The sequence below is a fragment of the Nylanderia fulva genome, unplaced genomic scaffold, assembly GCF_048542155.1.
Source record: "Nylanderia fulva isolate GAGA-0341 unplaced genomic scaffold, ASM4854215v1 Scaffold26, whole genome shotgun sequence".
In the NCBI taxonomy this organism is placed as follows: domain Eukaryota; kingdom Metazoa; phylum Arthropoda; class Insecta; order Hymenoptera; family Formicidae; genus Nylanderia; species Nylanderia fulva.
Window position 1 is genome coordinate 1418740 of NW_028190325.1, and position 17739 is coordinate 1436478.

A 17739-nucleotide genomic window follows, 5' to 3' on the forward strand; every position below is an offset into this window, starting at 1 on the left:
GCGATTAGTGCGTTAAAGTACATATATGTATATTAAAATTGATTGAAGATAAAATGCAATTATAATGCTATGATAGAGACTGGAAGAAAAAAATAATCAACTGATCGATAATGAAAGTCGAAAACAGAGTATTTATTAAGCGCAAATTCATACACGTATATCATACACGCTTAATTTACAATGCATTCACATCGATAAAATTACAACACACTTACGCCACCCACTTGTGTCAATAGAGATACTTATGTATAATATCGCGCAAAATTACCTTTGATAGAGAATATCGACTCTATTCGCGCTTTTCGGAACTATATTAAAAATTCGCAACTCGCTTCTTAAACTCTGCGCGAAATTAGATTTCATATTTAAATAATTTTTACATCCTTGTAAAGTAAAATGGCTATAATTTCATTAGGCATATAATTCTTTTTCAAAAATTCGTTTAAATTATCTTTCCGTGAAATGTCTCTCTCTTTACGTCGCATCACGGTTTTTAAAGCACGATCGTAAATTCCATCCTTCGAACATGAAGAACACTCGAACCTTGTGTCATGCAAAGTCCGCGGCTCAGCGAAGATATATTCTCAGGACCCTCCTGAGGATAATTCTCCTCGGGCGCGTTACGAGTTTATGACGTACGTGATCCAATCGACAGTCTTGGTCACGCGATGATAGATCCCTGGTTGACCTGGCTGTGCGCAGGAGTAACCGGCGGAGACGATGCCGATGAGATACCACCGGCCAGTTTTCTCCAACATCAATGGGCCACCGCTGTCGCCCTGAAAAATTCAATGCGTCGCCCTCGCGGAATGATGAACGAGACAATGGGAAATGACGATTTATCGTTCAAACAATACGCACCCACGATGACGAAATCGCTTACCTGACACGAGTCCTTACCGCCGCCGCGATAACCTGCGCACATCATCTCGTCATAAATAACGACGTTGATACCATTGGATCGATGCCATCGCTCGCAGAGGCGATTGTCGATCACGGGCACGTCCACCGCCTGCAGCGTTTTGGGTCGCAATCTGGAACCTAAGCGAAATAATTCGTGAAAATCAACAACCAACGAGAATAACTAATTAATAAAATTATTATTCATTTAAATGCGTAATACTTAATATTTTACTTTTTTCTCTCTCGAAAGATACATAATTAAATAATTAGATATAAAAGATAACAGCGAAAAATCCGCGATTTTACAATTACATTACCGGATATATAAAATCAATAATTTTAATAATTTTATAATTATTAATGACGAATAATTTTTCTAGTCACCTGCTTGCAACGCGCCCCATCCAGCAGCCCAGCCATATTGTCCCAAGAAATCTTCATTTTTCTCTGGTAAACATATAGGCGCTATATGGGGCATATAATGAACTGGTCGGTCCAATCGAAGCACCGCCACATCGAATCTAATAAATAATCAAATATAGAAGATGTAAACGAGGGTAAGAGAATCGATAAAATTTATTACAAAATTGCAACATTCGATATAGACATCCAGTGTGTTTCTAATAAATTAACGATACCATAAACGCACCTATCCGCTTGCGGCGTGAACTTGAAGTAAGGGTGCACTCTAATCTCTCGAACCCCAAAAGTATAAGCTGGAAGAGACTCACTCGCAGAATTAACCACGTAATCACCCAGAGTTACTTGAACTTGCCGAGCCGACGCTCTAAAGAATTTATTTGATTATCTTTTTTATATTTTATGTTTTATTTATTTTATAATTATAGTATTTATTAATATACAGAACTTTTTCAATACCATTTTATGTATTATGATACTTTTTAAATATCAAATTTAATATTAAAAATATTACTATCATAAAAATATTTTTTTAACTTGTGAGACAAGTCACAAACGCGACTGCAATTAATCAATTTAATTAATAATTTATGTAACACATTATATACAGCATACATTATTTTTCACTCACTTCGCAACGCAGTGCCCAGCTGTGACAACGTGAAACCGATTGACCAGAGTGCCGCCGCATCTGCTGGATCCAATTCGTATATAAGCCTGTCAAAGCGAGAAATGATGATTTCAATGACAAAGTTCAATGTATTCGAACAAATGTTACATGTGATTGCCGTGTCTGACCTGCCACGGAAAACTGCCGAAACCGGCGTCGTCACCACCGACGATTCTTCTCTGCGCAATTTGCTTCGAAACGACTGGTATTCCGCAACCTGCAAAACGTAATTACTTGGAAAATTGCGAGTAATTATGGCATCTTTATAGTTATAACGCCGTATCAAATTTAATTATTGTTCACGACGAATTACGTCAGAGTTACCAGCTTTTTCGAAGAGATGGGAATTGAGCATAAACTCCCATAGAAATATTTAGTAAGTATAGTCATATTATATAACATTTATAATAGTCGCGCGAAAAAAGATATCCAGATACCTTTTGCAAGAAGTATAAAACGCTAAAAATCCTTCGGTAGAAATGTTTGGCAATTCCAATTATGCCGTAATCTGTGACTACAATAACGCGCAATGACGCTTATAAACGCAGTTCCATTGCAATCAACGCTTTTAGAGCCGAATTGCATCGTGAAGTTGAAAACGTGAAGTAATCGACAGTGACAAAAATATTTCTTTCCCGTTTTCTTGTATCACCGAAATTGGACTTGGAGTAATATAACGACTTAATTTTAATTAATACGACGTCTCTTCCATCCGATTTCAATGTGTTGGCCTCAACTTCTGCATTGCGTATATATAATCGCAGTAATTTAATGGTAACTCGATCATCCAGTCTTTCTCAAATATCGACAGACGAAAAAATTATTCGAGATTATTTGTACATACACGTATTAGCCACTGAGTCAAAGCTGCCGATGAAAAAATCTCGAGAAGAGAAGCAGCATAATTAATATACATAATGCATAAATAAAAACAACAGTTTATCTTTTAGTTAGCAAATTCATGCGCTTATTAGTGCATCGCCTTCTAACAGAATAAAAGCATTCGTGTGCAAAAAACGGAGTTATTGCGAATGCAACGAAGCGTTTCATCGCCATGAATATCATGAAAAAGAAACGGAGACTGCAGATCGCCAAAGTTTTGCGAAATGTCATATAAAAAATGTTTCAAGAAAATTGATCCATCGACGAGCATAATTATTATAATTTTTAATACATAATACTATGTTTAATACATCTGTCTTATTTTCTATCGGTTTTAACCTAAGCCAGTCCTTTGTAAAACTTATAATTTTTATTACGTAGAGATTTCCTTTTATCATAGTTCGTAAAAAATTATACCACTTCTTCACGTTTAAGAGAACATCTTATTTGGCTGTTTTTATTTTTGCAGCGAAAACTATAAAAGGATTGAGATTGAGGAAACTGGCGTTTGTCAACATGCATTTATGGGAATTTCAACGGATATATATTGTGCAGAGAGACACAATATTATATTACAATATCAATAAAAAATTATCTTCGGGCAAGCATGCATAGAAAGATAGAAATTTTTACAAATTTATTTAACATGCTTTGAAAATGAAGAAAAATAAAGTAACAAAAAATATATAAAGAAGAAAGAATGATTGAAAATTGAAAGAAGGATTTATCATATTTAAGATGATGAAATATGTAGAAGATATCCGGCGAGGAAACTATGCAATTTTTGGGAGATGAAATTGGTTTGAGGAAAGAAATGACATGCTTGGAGTACATGCAAGTGCGCGGAATTGCAAAATAGTTGAGCTAAGAAGAAGAATAACAAAGAGCTGACAAAAAAGACGAGAGCAAGAAAAGAAGGAGGAAATATCGAAGAGATAGGGAAAGAAGAATTCATGCTTGCAAGTGCGGTGCCAGTGCATGGAAAGCATGCTTTTTCGAAGGAAGGACTTACGATCGTCGCTGTCGGTCTCCGTGTACAAATCCAGCGGAAGTGGCCGGGATTGATCTCTAGGTGACTCGATCAGGTTATTATCAGTGAGGGCTTTAGGATTTTCTTTCCGCTGACAACACGCGAACATAATTCCGCCGCAGCTGCCGTCCAATAGGCCAGCAGACATCCAGCACATTAGAAAAAATTCGCAGCTCCGTCCGTCCGCGCACAATGTATCGTCGCCTTTCCACAGCGGTCTTTTTTGTTGGCGCGTCTCTGCAGAGAAAATATGGAAACTCTTTGTCTTTCGCGACTGTCAAGTTACGTAATTGTCCCGCGCAACTGTCAAGCTATCAGAGCGCGGTCGCGCTTCCGGTCCAGCCGAAGAGAAAGAAGACTAAGCGACTATCGTCATCGTGGTTATTAATCTAAATAGCGATCTGCATGACTATTAAGGACTAAAATCAAGAGAGCGCTTTCGACGTGGAATGCGAATTTTTAATGCGATTTCTCCTCAATCAAGGTACCTATATAAACTATTATAAACTATTGCAATTATTATTGTCAGTCATTTAAAGTTTTTTACTGCTACATATTAATATACATATGTCGAATAAAACAAATAATCCTGATACGTTTTTATTTGTCAATTTGTGCGACTTTTAGAAAATGCAAAAATTTCCTATCAATCTTACGATGTCCCGATTGTCAATCATTATCAATCAAAGGAAACGCGAACCGTCATTTTTATTCTGCCAATTACTCCAAGTCTAACTTCGAAATATAAAACGATCGCAAAGATCAGAATCGACTTAAAGCTAATATAATTACATATAATTACAATATTATAATAAAATAATTATTAAATCTTTTAAAATTATAATATAAATATTTGTAAATTAAATATTATTTATTCTTCATTAAATCTTAAGTGAAACAATATGTAAATATATTTCTGTATTAACAAGATATGTGCAGCTTGAATAATTTTTACAATGGATTAGATGACATTTATAATCTGTGTAATTAAAGTCATCACAAAGTGATAATGTGAAAATATTATAAATAATTATATCTCGTATAAGACCTGGTTAAAATAAAACACGGCAAATAGTTAACCTACGTTGAAATCTATCACGACAGGAATATCCGCAATCGATATAAAAAAAATATAGACGCGATGAGACGATCGCTTTTTCCCGACGAAAATGAGCTCCCCATAGAAAGATGGATTTGGGCAAATTGTAAAAGAGTCCCTCGGTATCAATCCAACATTACGTTGATTTATCATCCCGCGATAAAGATGTAGTAATTTCTGTACTTCAGACCACGACGGAAGTTGCAGATTACAATGGAAACAAGTCTTGCGCGCCATCGCGAGTTGCGTGATTTTTATGAATGTGCAAGAGGCAGAGAGATTGAAGAGAACCAAGCAGAGATCGCGAATTTGAAAAAAATCGAAAGTTCCCTGTGAAGCGACGTTGTTAAGGCTGACTATCGATTCCCTGATTCTGCGTGTGCCAGCGTGTGAATATTAATACGTACCTGTTTCCAATCTGGGGTAATCTTCCGCCGTTTGCTTTCGGTGATCTGAAATAAAGATGAGATGTTTTTCTGGGAAGATGACGCCTAACGTCGTATCCAAGGAAAAAAAAACAATTTACTGTATAAGCTCATGTGTAATATCAATAAAAAAATTAGAACAATTTTTATATTTTAACTTATTAAAGAAGCTTAACAACCTTATTATTAAAGAAGACTGCAAAAAGACTGCATTATTAATTAAAAATTAATAAAAAATAAAGAATATTAAAATACGAGAATTAATAAATAGCATTCTCATAGAAAGTAAGTACTGCTTGATATTTTTTAAATACCATTGCTATTTACTTGGACAAATTGATTGTTGAAATTTGTTGCGTAAAAATTACGTAGGTATCTCACGACTCACGAGCACTTATGAGCGTGAGTTATTTGATCGGATCGTACGTGGTTTGCAATTAAAATGCTTTGAAAGTATCATACGACACGTCATTTACATTTGCACGCTCTTCTAAGCATTCTTCTCGATAAAGCGGTATTTGCACAACAAAGTAGTTTACAGAAGCGACAGAATTATGCAAACGCGCAAAAATAAAGATGAAAGTAAAAGGGAAAAGTGCTTATTAGACACTTGAAAGAAAAATGTGCAGCAGTAAACACGGGTCTATATCGTTCTATTAAACGGTGCAGCCTACAGTTTCTAATATCGCAGGAAAATGTATATTTGATGATGACTCTGAATCGCTTAAATATTAGAGAAATTGTAAGATTACTATTCTATAATTCACCAAGAAGATTAACAATAAGAAGAGCTAGGATCTGTGCAGTTTTCAATGCAACAATTCATATACTGAAAATTGCAACATGACACAAGAATAATGAGAAGCTATAATTAAGAGTCAATTTAAACACACAATATTAAATGTGGATTTCAAGCGAATAAGACAATAAGAATAAAACTGGAACGATTAAAGAACTTATATATTGCATAACACATAATCACATATATAATTGAAACGAGGAAAAAGAGAAAAGGCTCTTACCTCTGACATCATCCTCAAATTCCGGCAACTGATTAGATTGCTGGAAGAAGGAGGCTCCACCGCCTCCAATCGGCGGTAGGAAGTCGTTGTCGCGGAATATCAATCTTGGCGTCCGATGGGACATCACCGGTCTGTTGTAATCGGCGATTACGGGGCTCCTCCAAAGGGACTTTTGCTGCCTCCACGTGCTAGGTAACGGGGGAGCGTAACGCGCGATCGGCCCCAGGTTTTTGCCGAGCGAGGGTGGACCGCCACCGAAGTCGGCGAGATAAGCAGCGGACCCCGTAGGAAATCGTACATATCTTCGTCGGCGAATCGCCGTTACTCCCTTGGTGCGATTCGTCTCGTCTCTTTGCACGTCGATGGCCAAGGGATCCAAATTCGCGAGCTGCCGCGTCTCGCTCACCATCAAGCTCGAGGAGAGACTCAGGATGACCGCAGCGAAAAGCCAATGACACGGCCTCGATACACCCATCGTTTTTCTAAGAAAAAATTAGAAATTAATTATGCGAAATAATCCCGTGTAGATGTAGTAACACATATTTTACATTAGACATTTTACGTATCGCGTAAGGTGAGAAACGTGAGCTTATACGAACGTGATCTTATCATACGATAATATTCTTGAAGATCCTAGATAATGTTAGTACTCTCGATTCAGAGCGATTTTCTCCTCGAGTCGGAGTTTCACGAGTCGTTAATCATCATCGAGCGCTATTAAAGCGCCCGATTCTCAGCGAAAGGAAATACGCATCGCTCGGACTCGTAACCAGGTGGAATCGTTAAGGATTCTGGTTCGAAGAATGCCACGTTACTCGTACCGACAATTATCGGTAGCGGTTTCGCGGCGATTCGAAGAACTTTCTTTTGGCACGAACCATTCGTGAGCGTTGCTTCTGTACGTAAAAACGATGAGAATGATATAAAAATAAGTTATGCAGATGGAAAACAGAAAGAAGAATAAAATGCGAGAAATTTCAAAATTCTTTCTAATCAAATTTTCTTGAAATTAATTATCGAAATATTTCTTTTATATATAATTATCCTTTTTGATATTTCCTTAACTTTTATTTAAAATTTGTATAATTACTTGAGATATGCGTCAATATATTGCTCTATAGAACAATTTATCATTTCAAATTTAGATTCTATTATTTATTATTATACATGATTCTATTATTATCCAGAATTTTATTATTTATGATTGAGAGAGAGTTTGCGTGAGTGGATAGAGAAAGACTGCTGTATAAGGTAACGCTTAGAGTCAAACGAAGCAAAGTGGAGAACAACTTCGTCTTGGATTCCTCTCGACACGACAAGACAAAATCCAGTTTGCGTCACAATCCTTCGTAACGAGTGAAAGTAAAGAAGTTCACCCGGAACCAAACATCGAGACATCTATACTCGAGAGAAGATTCACTATAAGCATCCATCAACGGTTCTGTTGAACAAAATTATTACCTATCAATAACATTAGCGAGAGAAAACGAAGTTTTGCCAACCGCAAAACTTTAATAAGAATTTCTCATTTATTAGCATTTCTAAGGCATCTGAAAAGTCTGTAAGTCTAATATTTTAATCGCTTATAATTCAATTAATATTAATAATAAAAAATAAAATTCAGATTCATTAATTAATCTATAATTTTTTATTATAAGAAAAAAATATGAGAGGATCCTTTACGTCTAATTTTTTTTCAGAAGCTAAGTTTCTAAGGCCTACAGGGCACATGCGAAATAGGCGTATCCGATTGACGTTGATTGATCGTTACCTCATATTCGTCTAGACAAATGGGGCGGGAAATGTCAAAAAGAAAAAAGAAAGAAAAGGGAGAGGGATATAATTGTTCGTTGAATAATATCTGATGGACGGCCTTGTCGAGCCACTATCAATCGCGGCGGCGCTTGGTGAACGGTTCGATGTGTTAGTAGGTCATTGGCTCCCCGTCACGTGGATCCACCAGAAGTGAAAGTGTGTACTTCTTGCGTGCACAGTGTGAAGTTCACGTTCACGAGGTGCCACCCGCCGACCCGCCACGACGGAAGTCTTACAAATCGCTGCTTGCATCGTGTTCTCGGTAAGTCTCCATTTGTGCCTTTTGTTTGTCTCCTCCTCTATTTATATCCCTTTTGTACCCTATACAAATGTTCGTCGTCGCAAAATGAGAATTTATCGCGCACGCGATGAATTTCACCGTGAAAGTGTTCGATTATTGTAACGCGCGCGCTATCGCTTCTACTCCGATCTTTATAAACGCTCGATTGCGATTTCTGATGAGTCTCGTCTTTTTTTTTCTTTCCCCTTTCGTTTCCCCGCGAAATGCAGGCAACGAAACGCGGTGATTTTTTTTTTAAATTTTCGGCTCCATCGAGCGTATCTTCGCGTGTTAAATTGTGAAATCAAACTATAATGTCCGTCACGCATACATAGCAATATATACGATATACATACAAAGAGATATTTCAGTTATAATCTAACTGCAACTTTTTCAAAAGTTGATAGTCCAGTCTTCAATTTCGAATAGAAAATTAAAGATACGACAATTGGCTCTGTAATAGTTTATCGAGTCGTAAAAATTCTGAATTCAGACCTTGGACCAGCTGGAGACGTCGCCGTTTCCAGCTGTCAGTGAAAGCTCGCGCACGTGCAAGCACCCACATGGAGCGATCCCCCGGATCGGATACCTTTTTCCTCTCTCGTACTCCGGTGAGATCTCGAATTCCGCGTGAATCGACATTATAAGAACGAGAGGGGAAACGGCCCATCACTTTCTCCAGACGCCACGCGCAAGCATTACTTTCGCCCAAACTTCCGAAGGATAGTCGTCCTCGTGCGTTCCGCTACGAATGGGCCACAATTTTCCCTCGATGCATATCGCGTGTGTATTACCCTAATAGCTAACAATGACAATGGGAATCGGCCAAGCGTCACGAAGAAAAGCTCGGCACGCGCCACCGAGCCACGACGATAATGTCGATGATAATAGAAATATTTATGTGCATGCACGCGCGGTTTAAATTATATAATGTACATCTAAATAATACGTATATATCTCGTCGTCGAACAAAATAAAGCACTATTACATCGTACGCGCGTTATTAAACATACCGTATCTACTTAACCGGACGTGGCTAATGTTCCGTATAATATAAGGATAATCCTACGACCGGTATCGATATATCGCAGATTTTAAAATTGCATGCTGTACATATGTATATGTGTGTAATAACATTTATATTATATACATACTATAATATTGTAATGTCATGTATGATATATATATAATATATAATTTGACATAATAAGTGAGATCTTGTGCTAATGACAGAAATAAAGTATAATGATAGCGTGGCAATTTATATTTACGTTTCATTTGTACCACTTTATACTTATCACATTTTACTAATCATTAAGATAACAGTTAAATAACTCCTTTCTTTGCATGCTTCTTTACCAAGAACTTGAAACCACATAAATTTATCAGACTGTTCAACTTCATATCGAATAGAACGGAAGAGAGCTCTTTACCTTTCAATTATCAAATTCGCTGACGTAATCGCACCGGATATAACGAACGTGACAATTTTGGAGGACAACTTCTACTTCTCGCGTATAAAAACTTGAATAGATTCATCAACATTCAAAATTCGTCTTTGTATAATATATGGATTTCGAAAACCCATTCGTGCGCGTTTTGTTTCGAAATATAAAAACTGGTTTCTTCACCGAAGAAATCTTGGCGTTGTAGCGACTGATCTTATTCATGGCCTTGAAAGGAGTAAGCATTTTCGCGGTCTAATTCACCGATATCTTTCGTGACGAACACTTTCCATTGTGTAATGAATCTTTTCTCGCTGGCCGCTTGGTTTCTCGTCCGTTTCCGAAGATGATGAATGTGCAGCAGCAACGCGAGCAAACGCTTTTCAGCACTGACAATGAGTAATGTAAAAAGTATAAAAATCCCGCAAAAGAGATATATTTCTATCGATCACTTCTTACGGAATTGCAGAGCGCATCAGCTCAACTATCGCGCCTTATCTCGAATTTACAATGAATTTAAATAACCCGAGTTAAAAGCCTACTCGTGTAGCGACTCTTCGAGTTCCACGTTTCTCTTCAGGCCTCTATCGAATTCCGTTACGTAAACCACAGGGAGTGTTTGGGCAACGCGTGTACAACGGTACCGAAGCGTGCATCCTCGATGCGCTGTCGCGAGCGTTTCGTTTTGAGAAAGAACGGAAGTACTTTCACTGTCTACGAGGATGGCAACTTAAAAAATAAAAGAGCCTTCTACTCAAAAGCGACACTATGCCACGTGACGCAAAAGTTCGCGTTTTAAGCCGGCGATCTTACGAAACCGTGTCCTCCTTTCAAGGGAAGGAACTAGCGGTGGTATAGGATTTTTTTCCATTAAAATTATATCAAAAAATAAGATCGCACTTCTCTTTCTTGGCTCTATCTGAGATTTTTAAAGAGCACATCTTTTAGTCTTTCACTATTTTCTCGTAACATATATTTCGTTAACATAAATTTCTATTTGTATAAATTTTTCATAAAGTGAGAGTTTTTAAGGTGAAACTTTCCTATATAATAGTTGCATCAAATTTCTTTGAAATAAAAAAACACTTACAACTGTGATTTTCACAGTCACGCGATCACGTATTATTATTATCATTTATTATTAATTACAAAAAAATGCTCTAATTAAAACTAAGGAATACGTAAGTGCAAATTATCTAAGATTGATATTGAAATACTTTTTCTTTTCTATTACCATATAACTCTTCTATTACCATATAAGAATTTATAAACGAGAAATTACATTAATAAGCATATTATTAGACTTAATTAACATTGAATAAAAAATCCAGATCAAGAGCGAATGTGACATCGATCATCTCCATACATCAAAATTACCGCGCATCGGTTTGCGTTTTTTTCGCTTAACATACTTTTTATACGTAAGAGACGGCTGATAGCCTCTCTTTGGAAAGATAGTTGCTCTCCACGAAGGCGATCTTGCTTTCTCTCTGCTTTTAATAATAACTGCCGCGTTTAATCAGACATTAAGTTTAACGAAACGAAACCGAGCGTACCGTTCTAATTCATCGCGTCGATTTCGATAGTAAATCTAATAAAAATTCAATCTCGCTGTTTTAATTCTTTGTGCACACGATTTATCGTTTGTACAATCAAACACACGGGATGCTACCTGGGAGAAAGTTTTCCTTTTCAAAGCTGAACCGATCACTTTTTACGCACACCGATTTTTGCATTATTAAAAAAATACGAATCTCTCAAGATCGAGAGATAAATCCTTCAGTACACTGTGTCGAGAAGAAAGCACCAACTCTGTCATTTTGTAATAATGAACTATGTATACGTATATGAATAACCTGATTATGAACCTCAAATTGCACATCTCATTATGGAAACGTAACAATCTCTTCTCTCACAAATTGCTTTCTCTCGAGTAAAATTAACAATATTCAATGTAGTTTTAAATCTTTTTTTTCGTAGTACATATCAGCTACTACTAATCAGAGTCTGTGCTCTTATCTACTTCCATCTTACTTATAGAAACCAGTCGCAGATTTCTCGCGCATTCTTTTGTTTTAGCGTAATAAGATTAGAAAATAGAAAACGCGCGGGAAATAAAATGGACTAGTATTTGCCGATTTACAAGAGAGAAGGATAGATAAATCAGCGTGAGACTGCACTCACCGATTCACGAGACGTGACCTTCCCGGATTTCTCCTCGACTAATCGAACCAATGCGAACGATTTCTCGGGGGAAATTCGCCAGGATGAAGTTACTTCCGCCACCCTCTCTTCTGCGACCTCTTCGTCTGCCTCGTCTGACCGAGGTAGTCCTCAGCACCATAACACAATCAAGGGTACCGTTGCGAAGAGTGGTTGTTCACCTGGTGTATCACTGCGAGATATGTTTCATCATTTTTGATCGATCGCGCCGATTCTCCCCGATTACGTCACCAAAAAATTCTTGGAGCACTCTCGCGACTTACATATCCTCCGGAATGACAAGAAAACTAAACACGACGACGTCACATATGTAATCGCTAGTTATCGCGATACACACGATAAAGTGTCCAACTGTCACTTGAGTGACTAACGAGGTCGCTGAAATTGCTTTAGAAATACCGCGACTTCGGCACCTACCAATCGCGGCTTCGAGGTTCCAGTGGTTCCACTCTTCTGAATCTTCAAGGTATCGTCGTCACACGAGTGTACACCTCTTTTTTTCACTGTCACTCATTTCCAATAGACTATTTCGAAATTTCTCAATTTCTTCTCGAGTTGAGATCTCGTCTGTGACTTCTTCCAGTTTCCTCCCAGTTTCGATCGAAGCGGTCCTCTCGCGGACCCGAACGACCCGGTGTTCGGCTACCACGCGGTGGCGGAGCTCCGCATGTCTATCCTCTCTTCTTGAGGAGTCCCGAAGAACGGCCTGCTTGCTCGCGCCGTCGTCGGTGTCCGCCGGCACCGCTACGTCTGCTCTCACTTTCTCCGCGAGTAGTTTCATTTCGGCACATAAAACTCTCTCGCGTTGTCCCCCACCAGGTTTGCGTACGAGGCGACAGTCCGAACCAGCCACCACTCCAGGATGAAGTCCTAACCGGCATCCGCATATGGAGAACCCGGGATTGTCCTTTGACGATCTCTCGTCTTCTCCTTCTCCTATTTTTTTCACTCACCTTCGACTTCGCCGACCTTCCGTAACACTCGATTTCCAGTGGGGATGGGAATTTCCAGGAAGGATATTTGCTCAATTTTCAGTATTTATTTTTTGTTAATATTGGACTTTTCTTTTATTGAATGAGTTACTGAATAAATACCAACACACTTATTTATTATCTTTGGTACTGAATTATTATTGTGAATATAATAGTTTTTCAAGAATGAGTATGCAAAGAACAACTGTTCATATGAAATAGATACAGAAAAACTAAACTTGAATGAAATGAAAAGACAATGCACACAACACCAACAAAAGGTAAAACAAAGCATGCGCGTAACAGCAAAGCTGTTAAGAAATAATGCGGCATAATACAAAACTTAGCATATAATGACCTAAATACTCTATTTCTAACGGTTAATAATAAATGCTATTAATTAACAATTTTACAACTTCTCCATGTTAGTAATGGCAATATAATATTTATAATATTACTAATATATATACATATATGTATGTGTTTGATTAAAGCATTAGAGATGAATAGATGACATAATAAAGCAGCGTGTTTATATTACAATTATTTTGATGTTAAAAAAAATTACATTTTTTTTGATAATTTATTTCAGAAGATGAACTCTATAGTATCGTTCCATCGAAACTCATGATGGAATACCTAATCTCTCGTTGGCATTGTTCCTTTGTTCATTAATGACTTCCACGGGATGAACGAGATACAAGTACCCAATTTCGTTGTCATGCTAGAAAGTTTTACAGACACCTAACATCTCTCTATTTTATTAATCGAGGTGAGATTTCGCCCGCGTATTCCAAAAAGCGCGAATGAAAGTACTCCGCAAATTATATATAAAATTTTTTTTTATAATTATAGAATATAAGTTTCGCGTGATTTCAACGATCAAAGCATCTGTATTCTGCAAAATTAACCAGACGGTAAAAGTTCAACATAGAAGAACAAAAGTAAAATCTTTCGACAGCAAATATAAAAAATTAAAAGACCGAAGAAGCGCATTTCAAATTCGTACGTTTTTATTTTGCTCGGCTGCTGTAAACATTTAGGAAGTAGTTGAGATAATCAACTGCAGTCGTGCTGAAAATGAGTGCATTGTTTTGTTTGAGAAGGAGCACGAAGAAAGAAAACTTTCTTGAATTTTGTGACAAAACTTTTCGACAAAGATTTCTCACTTTTACTGTATATGTATTTTTGGCCAGTGTACTTTTTGCTTTACTTTCTTCTGATCTGCACAATCATTAATTAAAATATTCAGATCGATTAAATATATATATATGCATTTGTGCAGCCGGGCTAACGCCACTTAAATCTTAAGTTGAACCGTATTTGGCGCTACGACTCAAGATCGGTGGATCCTCAGCTCGTTAGACGAATAATTCGGCCCGTTCAAGGAAAGAAGGCTGCGTTTTTTATTCGGGGCACTCTCGTTTTTGCAAATTTATGATCGTATCCGTGACCATCAGGAAATCGTTGCGCCGTGAATTATTATTTAAGCGTCGGTGAAAGTCGGTGACAAGTTGAAGTGAGATGGGACAATCGCAATAATAATAAGATTACTTTTCGGCGTAAAGCTATATAAATGTGCCACTTTCGTGCGTTGAATACTAAGAACGAAAGATTGTCCTGTCATCTTTGCGATGGCGAATGATTGGCGAATGATGACGAGCCATCCTGATCGCCTTCGAGATCAGCTCTGCCGATCGTCATGAAATTCTTTCGCACTGATGACGCGAAAGAATTACAGTGCGATCTCGCAAGATCCGTCTCGATAATATGGTTGCAAGGATGTGAGATAAAAACGCGACAATTCACATTTTTAAGGTGCAACAAGTTATAATCTTGAAAAAAGAGCAACAGATGATATTTGATTATGATTCATCAATTCAGGTTGATTCATCAAATTCTGGGTAATTCCGGAATCCCAGCTGATCTTAAATAAAACAAATTGCGATAAACATCCGGTTGCGTGGGAGTGTTAAGAAAATAATTGTAGCAAATTATGAGTGACGTAGAATAAAAATTATTTACTAACAAAGGAGAATTATAAACATAAGCTGTTACGTGTTTATGTGTGCACTCTTCGAAAATTTATGCAGATTATATACTAGATGAAAACGAAAGTAGGCGACGTCACATACGTCATGTTCGATGCATGATTAACTCCTTTCTCCTCTTTAACACCTCTGAGCAGGATTTGCCGATTGTATATCCTGCTATCTCTTTACGTAAATGATCCGGTTGGCTACAGCCAAATTAAAAAACGCATCCACATTAGCGAGAGTATAACGCACGAATTATGCGAAATCAAATTCCAACGAGTTTCTTTTATACTTTTAATTAGAAATTGTATTCCAAACTTTATTCATTTAGTTTCTTTATTATAATATTAGATATCTCAATTAATTTTTAACGCTTAATGAAAATACGTAATTTTCCGCTTGCGCTTGTACTTTTACGAAGTGAATAATAATTAATGAGGCTTGTCAACAGCTATTAATTGCATGTATTAGAGAGAAAGATCGATGCTCAATTAAAATCGAAAGTGTCCACTGACGAGTTCCTCTAGTAGAGAGCCAGTATAAGAATGTTGCGATTAAAAATGCGACAAGATGTGCGAGAACTGGGTCGAAACTGAAGAACGCGATCGCGAGATCATCGATGTGTTTCTTTTATTCGTCTAGACGAGTCGCCTAGCACCTTTCCCTCCCTTTCTTCCCCCTGTCTAGAATCAACCAGGTGTAACTTTCTCCGTGAACTTCGAAAGTCTACTCGTATCCATCGCGGCTCGGCTACGCGAAATTACGTCTCTCATCCTCGGCCGGAAGTCGAAGAGTTTCTTCTTCTCTTCTTCAAATATCACTCTTTGTAATGTCCGTTATTTGCATCAATAAGTGATGTTTATTTCTACATTGGCGTGTGTTTAGAATCATTTAACAGTTAGCAAAGCGACTGCCATTAAATTATCGTCACTTTTTTTATTCCTCTCTGCCTTTAAACTCTCTCTTTCTAATAAAATTGAACAATTAAAATAAACTACTCTCACTTTATAGATGTTTTGGATATTTTGCAGATTGTACGTGCAATTAGTTACGACGAATCATTCGCACGCAATCCACAATAAAAATTCTAAACAAATCGTCAGTCATTTGTTTTCTTACGTCGCATGCAAATTTATGAATTAATATGGAAATATCGACACCACAAAAAAGAAAAGAAACGGGGTCATGCAACGTGTGTCGTTGCGTAACTCTACGGAGACCCAAGATGCCGAGATGCAATTAGGCGACGACGTTGCATTACGCAGTCTTTTGCGTACGCGAGACGTGTCCGCGCAACTATTGTGACGTGAATAGATAAATATGAACACGGAATGCGATAACTATGGCGCATATCGGAATGATATTAACCGGAGGGATGATTACGATTATGCAGATAGAGCATGAACGAAAGAATGACGTCGCACGATTGCAATCACGTCACTACACTGACGTACCAATGAATAAGGAATAAATCGCGTGAGGAAGTAATAAAAGCGTACATATATACTAAGCGATAATAAAGTATTTCCGTAAAATTTGCATCAGATTCCACAGAAGGAAAAATAACGAAATGCGGTCACATATCCTTTTTCCTTCTATTCATGACGGCAGGGTATATACATATACATATATATATATATATATATATATATATATATATAAATAATAATAAATGTGGATACATCTGTGATATATGTTGTAACATTGTTTAAAATTAGCAAATGACAAAATCCCTTGCGCTATCAAATTATTTCTTGTTAACATATAATTATTTACGCTTGTTACGCGTCACATCATTGCAGAGATGAGTGTTGTGTTAAAGACGGAAATTAATATAATGACCAAATACTTAAAGATTCTAATTTCAAATAGATAATTTTAGATATAACAAAAGATGAAAATGTCGATTTATTATGTTTTCAATTTATTATTTATACTCATCACAATTTTGTTATTAACTAATAAGGATTTTTAATATTTAGAAATAAAGATTTTTATTATGTTAAAAAAGCAAACAATTATTTAAGTGGATTTTTTCAAATAAATGATTTAACATGATTTAACAAATTTTATCTTTAAAATGTGCAAAAAAATTAAGATTATGACATCATTATAGTTGATATTTTTCTTAGATAGATATTTTCAAAGAATTAAATTTGTGAAATAAAAATCTTCCTTATTGCAGAAATCGTGAAGCATTTTCAAGTACCTAGCTACGAATAATACGTGCAAGGCATACAAGTGACGTTAATTAGAGCAGTGCAAATCAGAGAATCTGTTCGTAATGTTTCTTGTAAAAAGAAAATGTGCAATTTTAAACAGATTCCTACTCATACTTGCTCCAATAATTTACAAAACATCATGTTTTCGGAAAATTATAAACGATGGTTTACACGCTAGGAACTTTGTAAAATATTACACGCAACGCTAAATGTAATGCTCAATAATTGTTTTTGTTATTAATGTGAATTAATTTTAATCCAATATACATTATTAATCTTTTAAATTTATTATTAAT

At 36.7% G+C, this 17739-nt stretch overlaps 1 protein-coding gene across 3 annotated transcripts; it reads right to left on the reverse strand.

Moving 5' to 3' along the window:
• Positions 1–111: 111 nt before the first annotated feature.
• Positions 112–13158, reverse strand: LOC114939011 (venom protease). Of its 3 annotated transcripts, XM_029313226.1 has the most exons (10): positions 12176–13158; positions 6452–6933; positions 5412–5456; positions 3888–4142; positions 2122–2210; positions 1955–2040; positions 1553–1690; positions 1288–1424; positions 884–1041; positions 112–779 (listed from the first exon to the last, which is right to left on the reverse strand). In XM_029313226.1, exons 2-10 carry the CDS (start codon positions 6924–6926, stop codon positions 621–623), a joined length of 1542 nt encoding a protein of 513 aa, XP_029169059.1. In that variant the 5' UTR covers positions 6927–6933; positions 12176–13158; the 3' UTR covers positions 112–620. The 3 variants fall into 3 exon arrangements, with proteins under 3 accessions (XP_029169059.1, XP_029169060.1, XP_029169061.1); XM_029313227.1 differs by lacking the exon at positions 3888–4142 and having other exon boundaries at positions 12176–13156; XM_029313228.1 differs by lacking the exons at positions 3888–4142; positions 5412–5456 and having other exon boundaries at positions 12176–13156.
• Positions 13159–17739: the final 4581 nt, after the last annotated feature.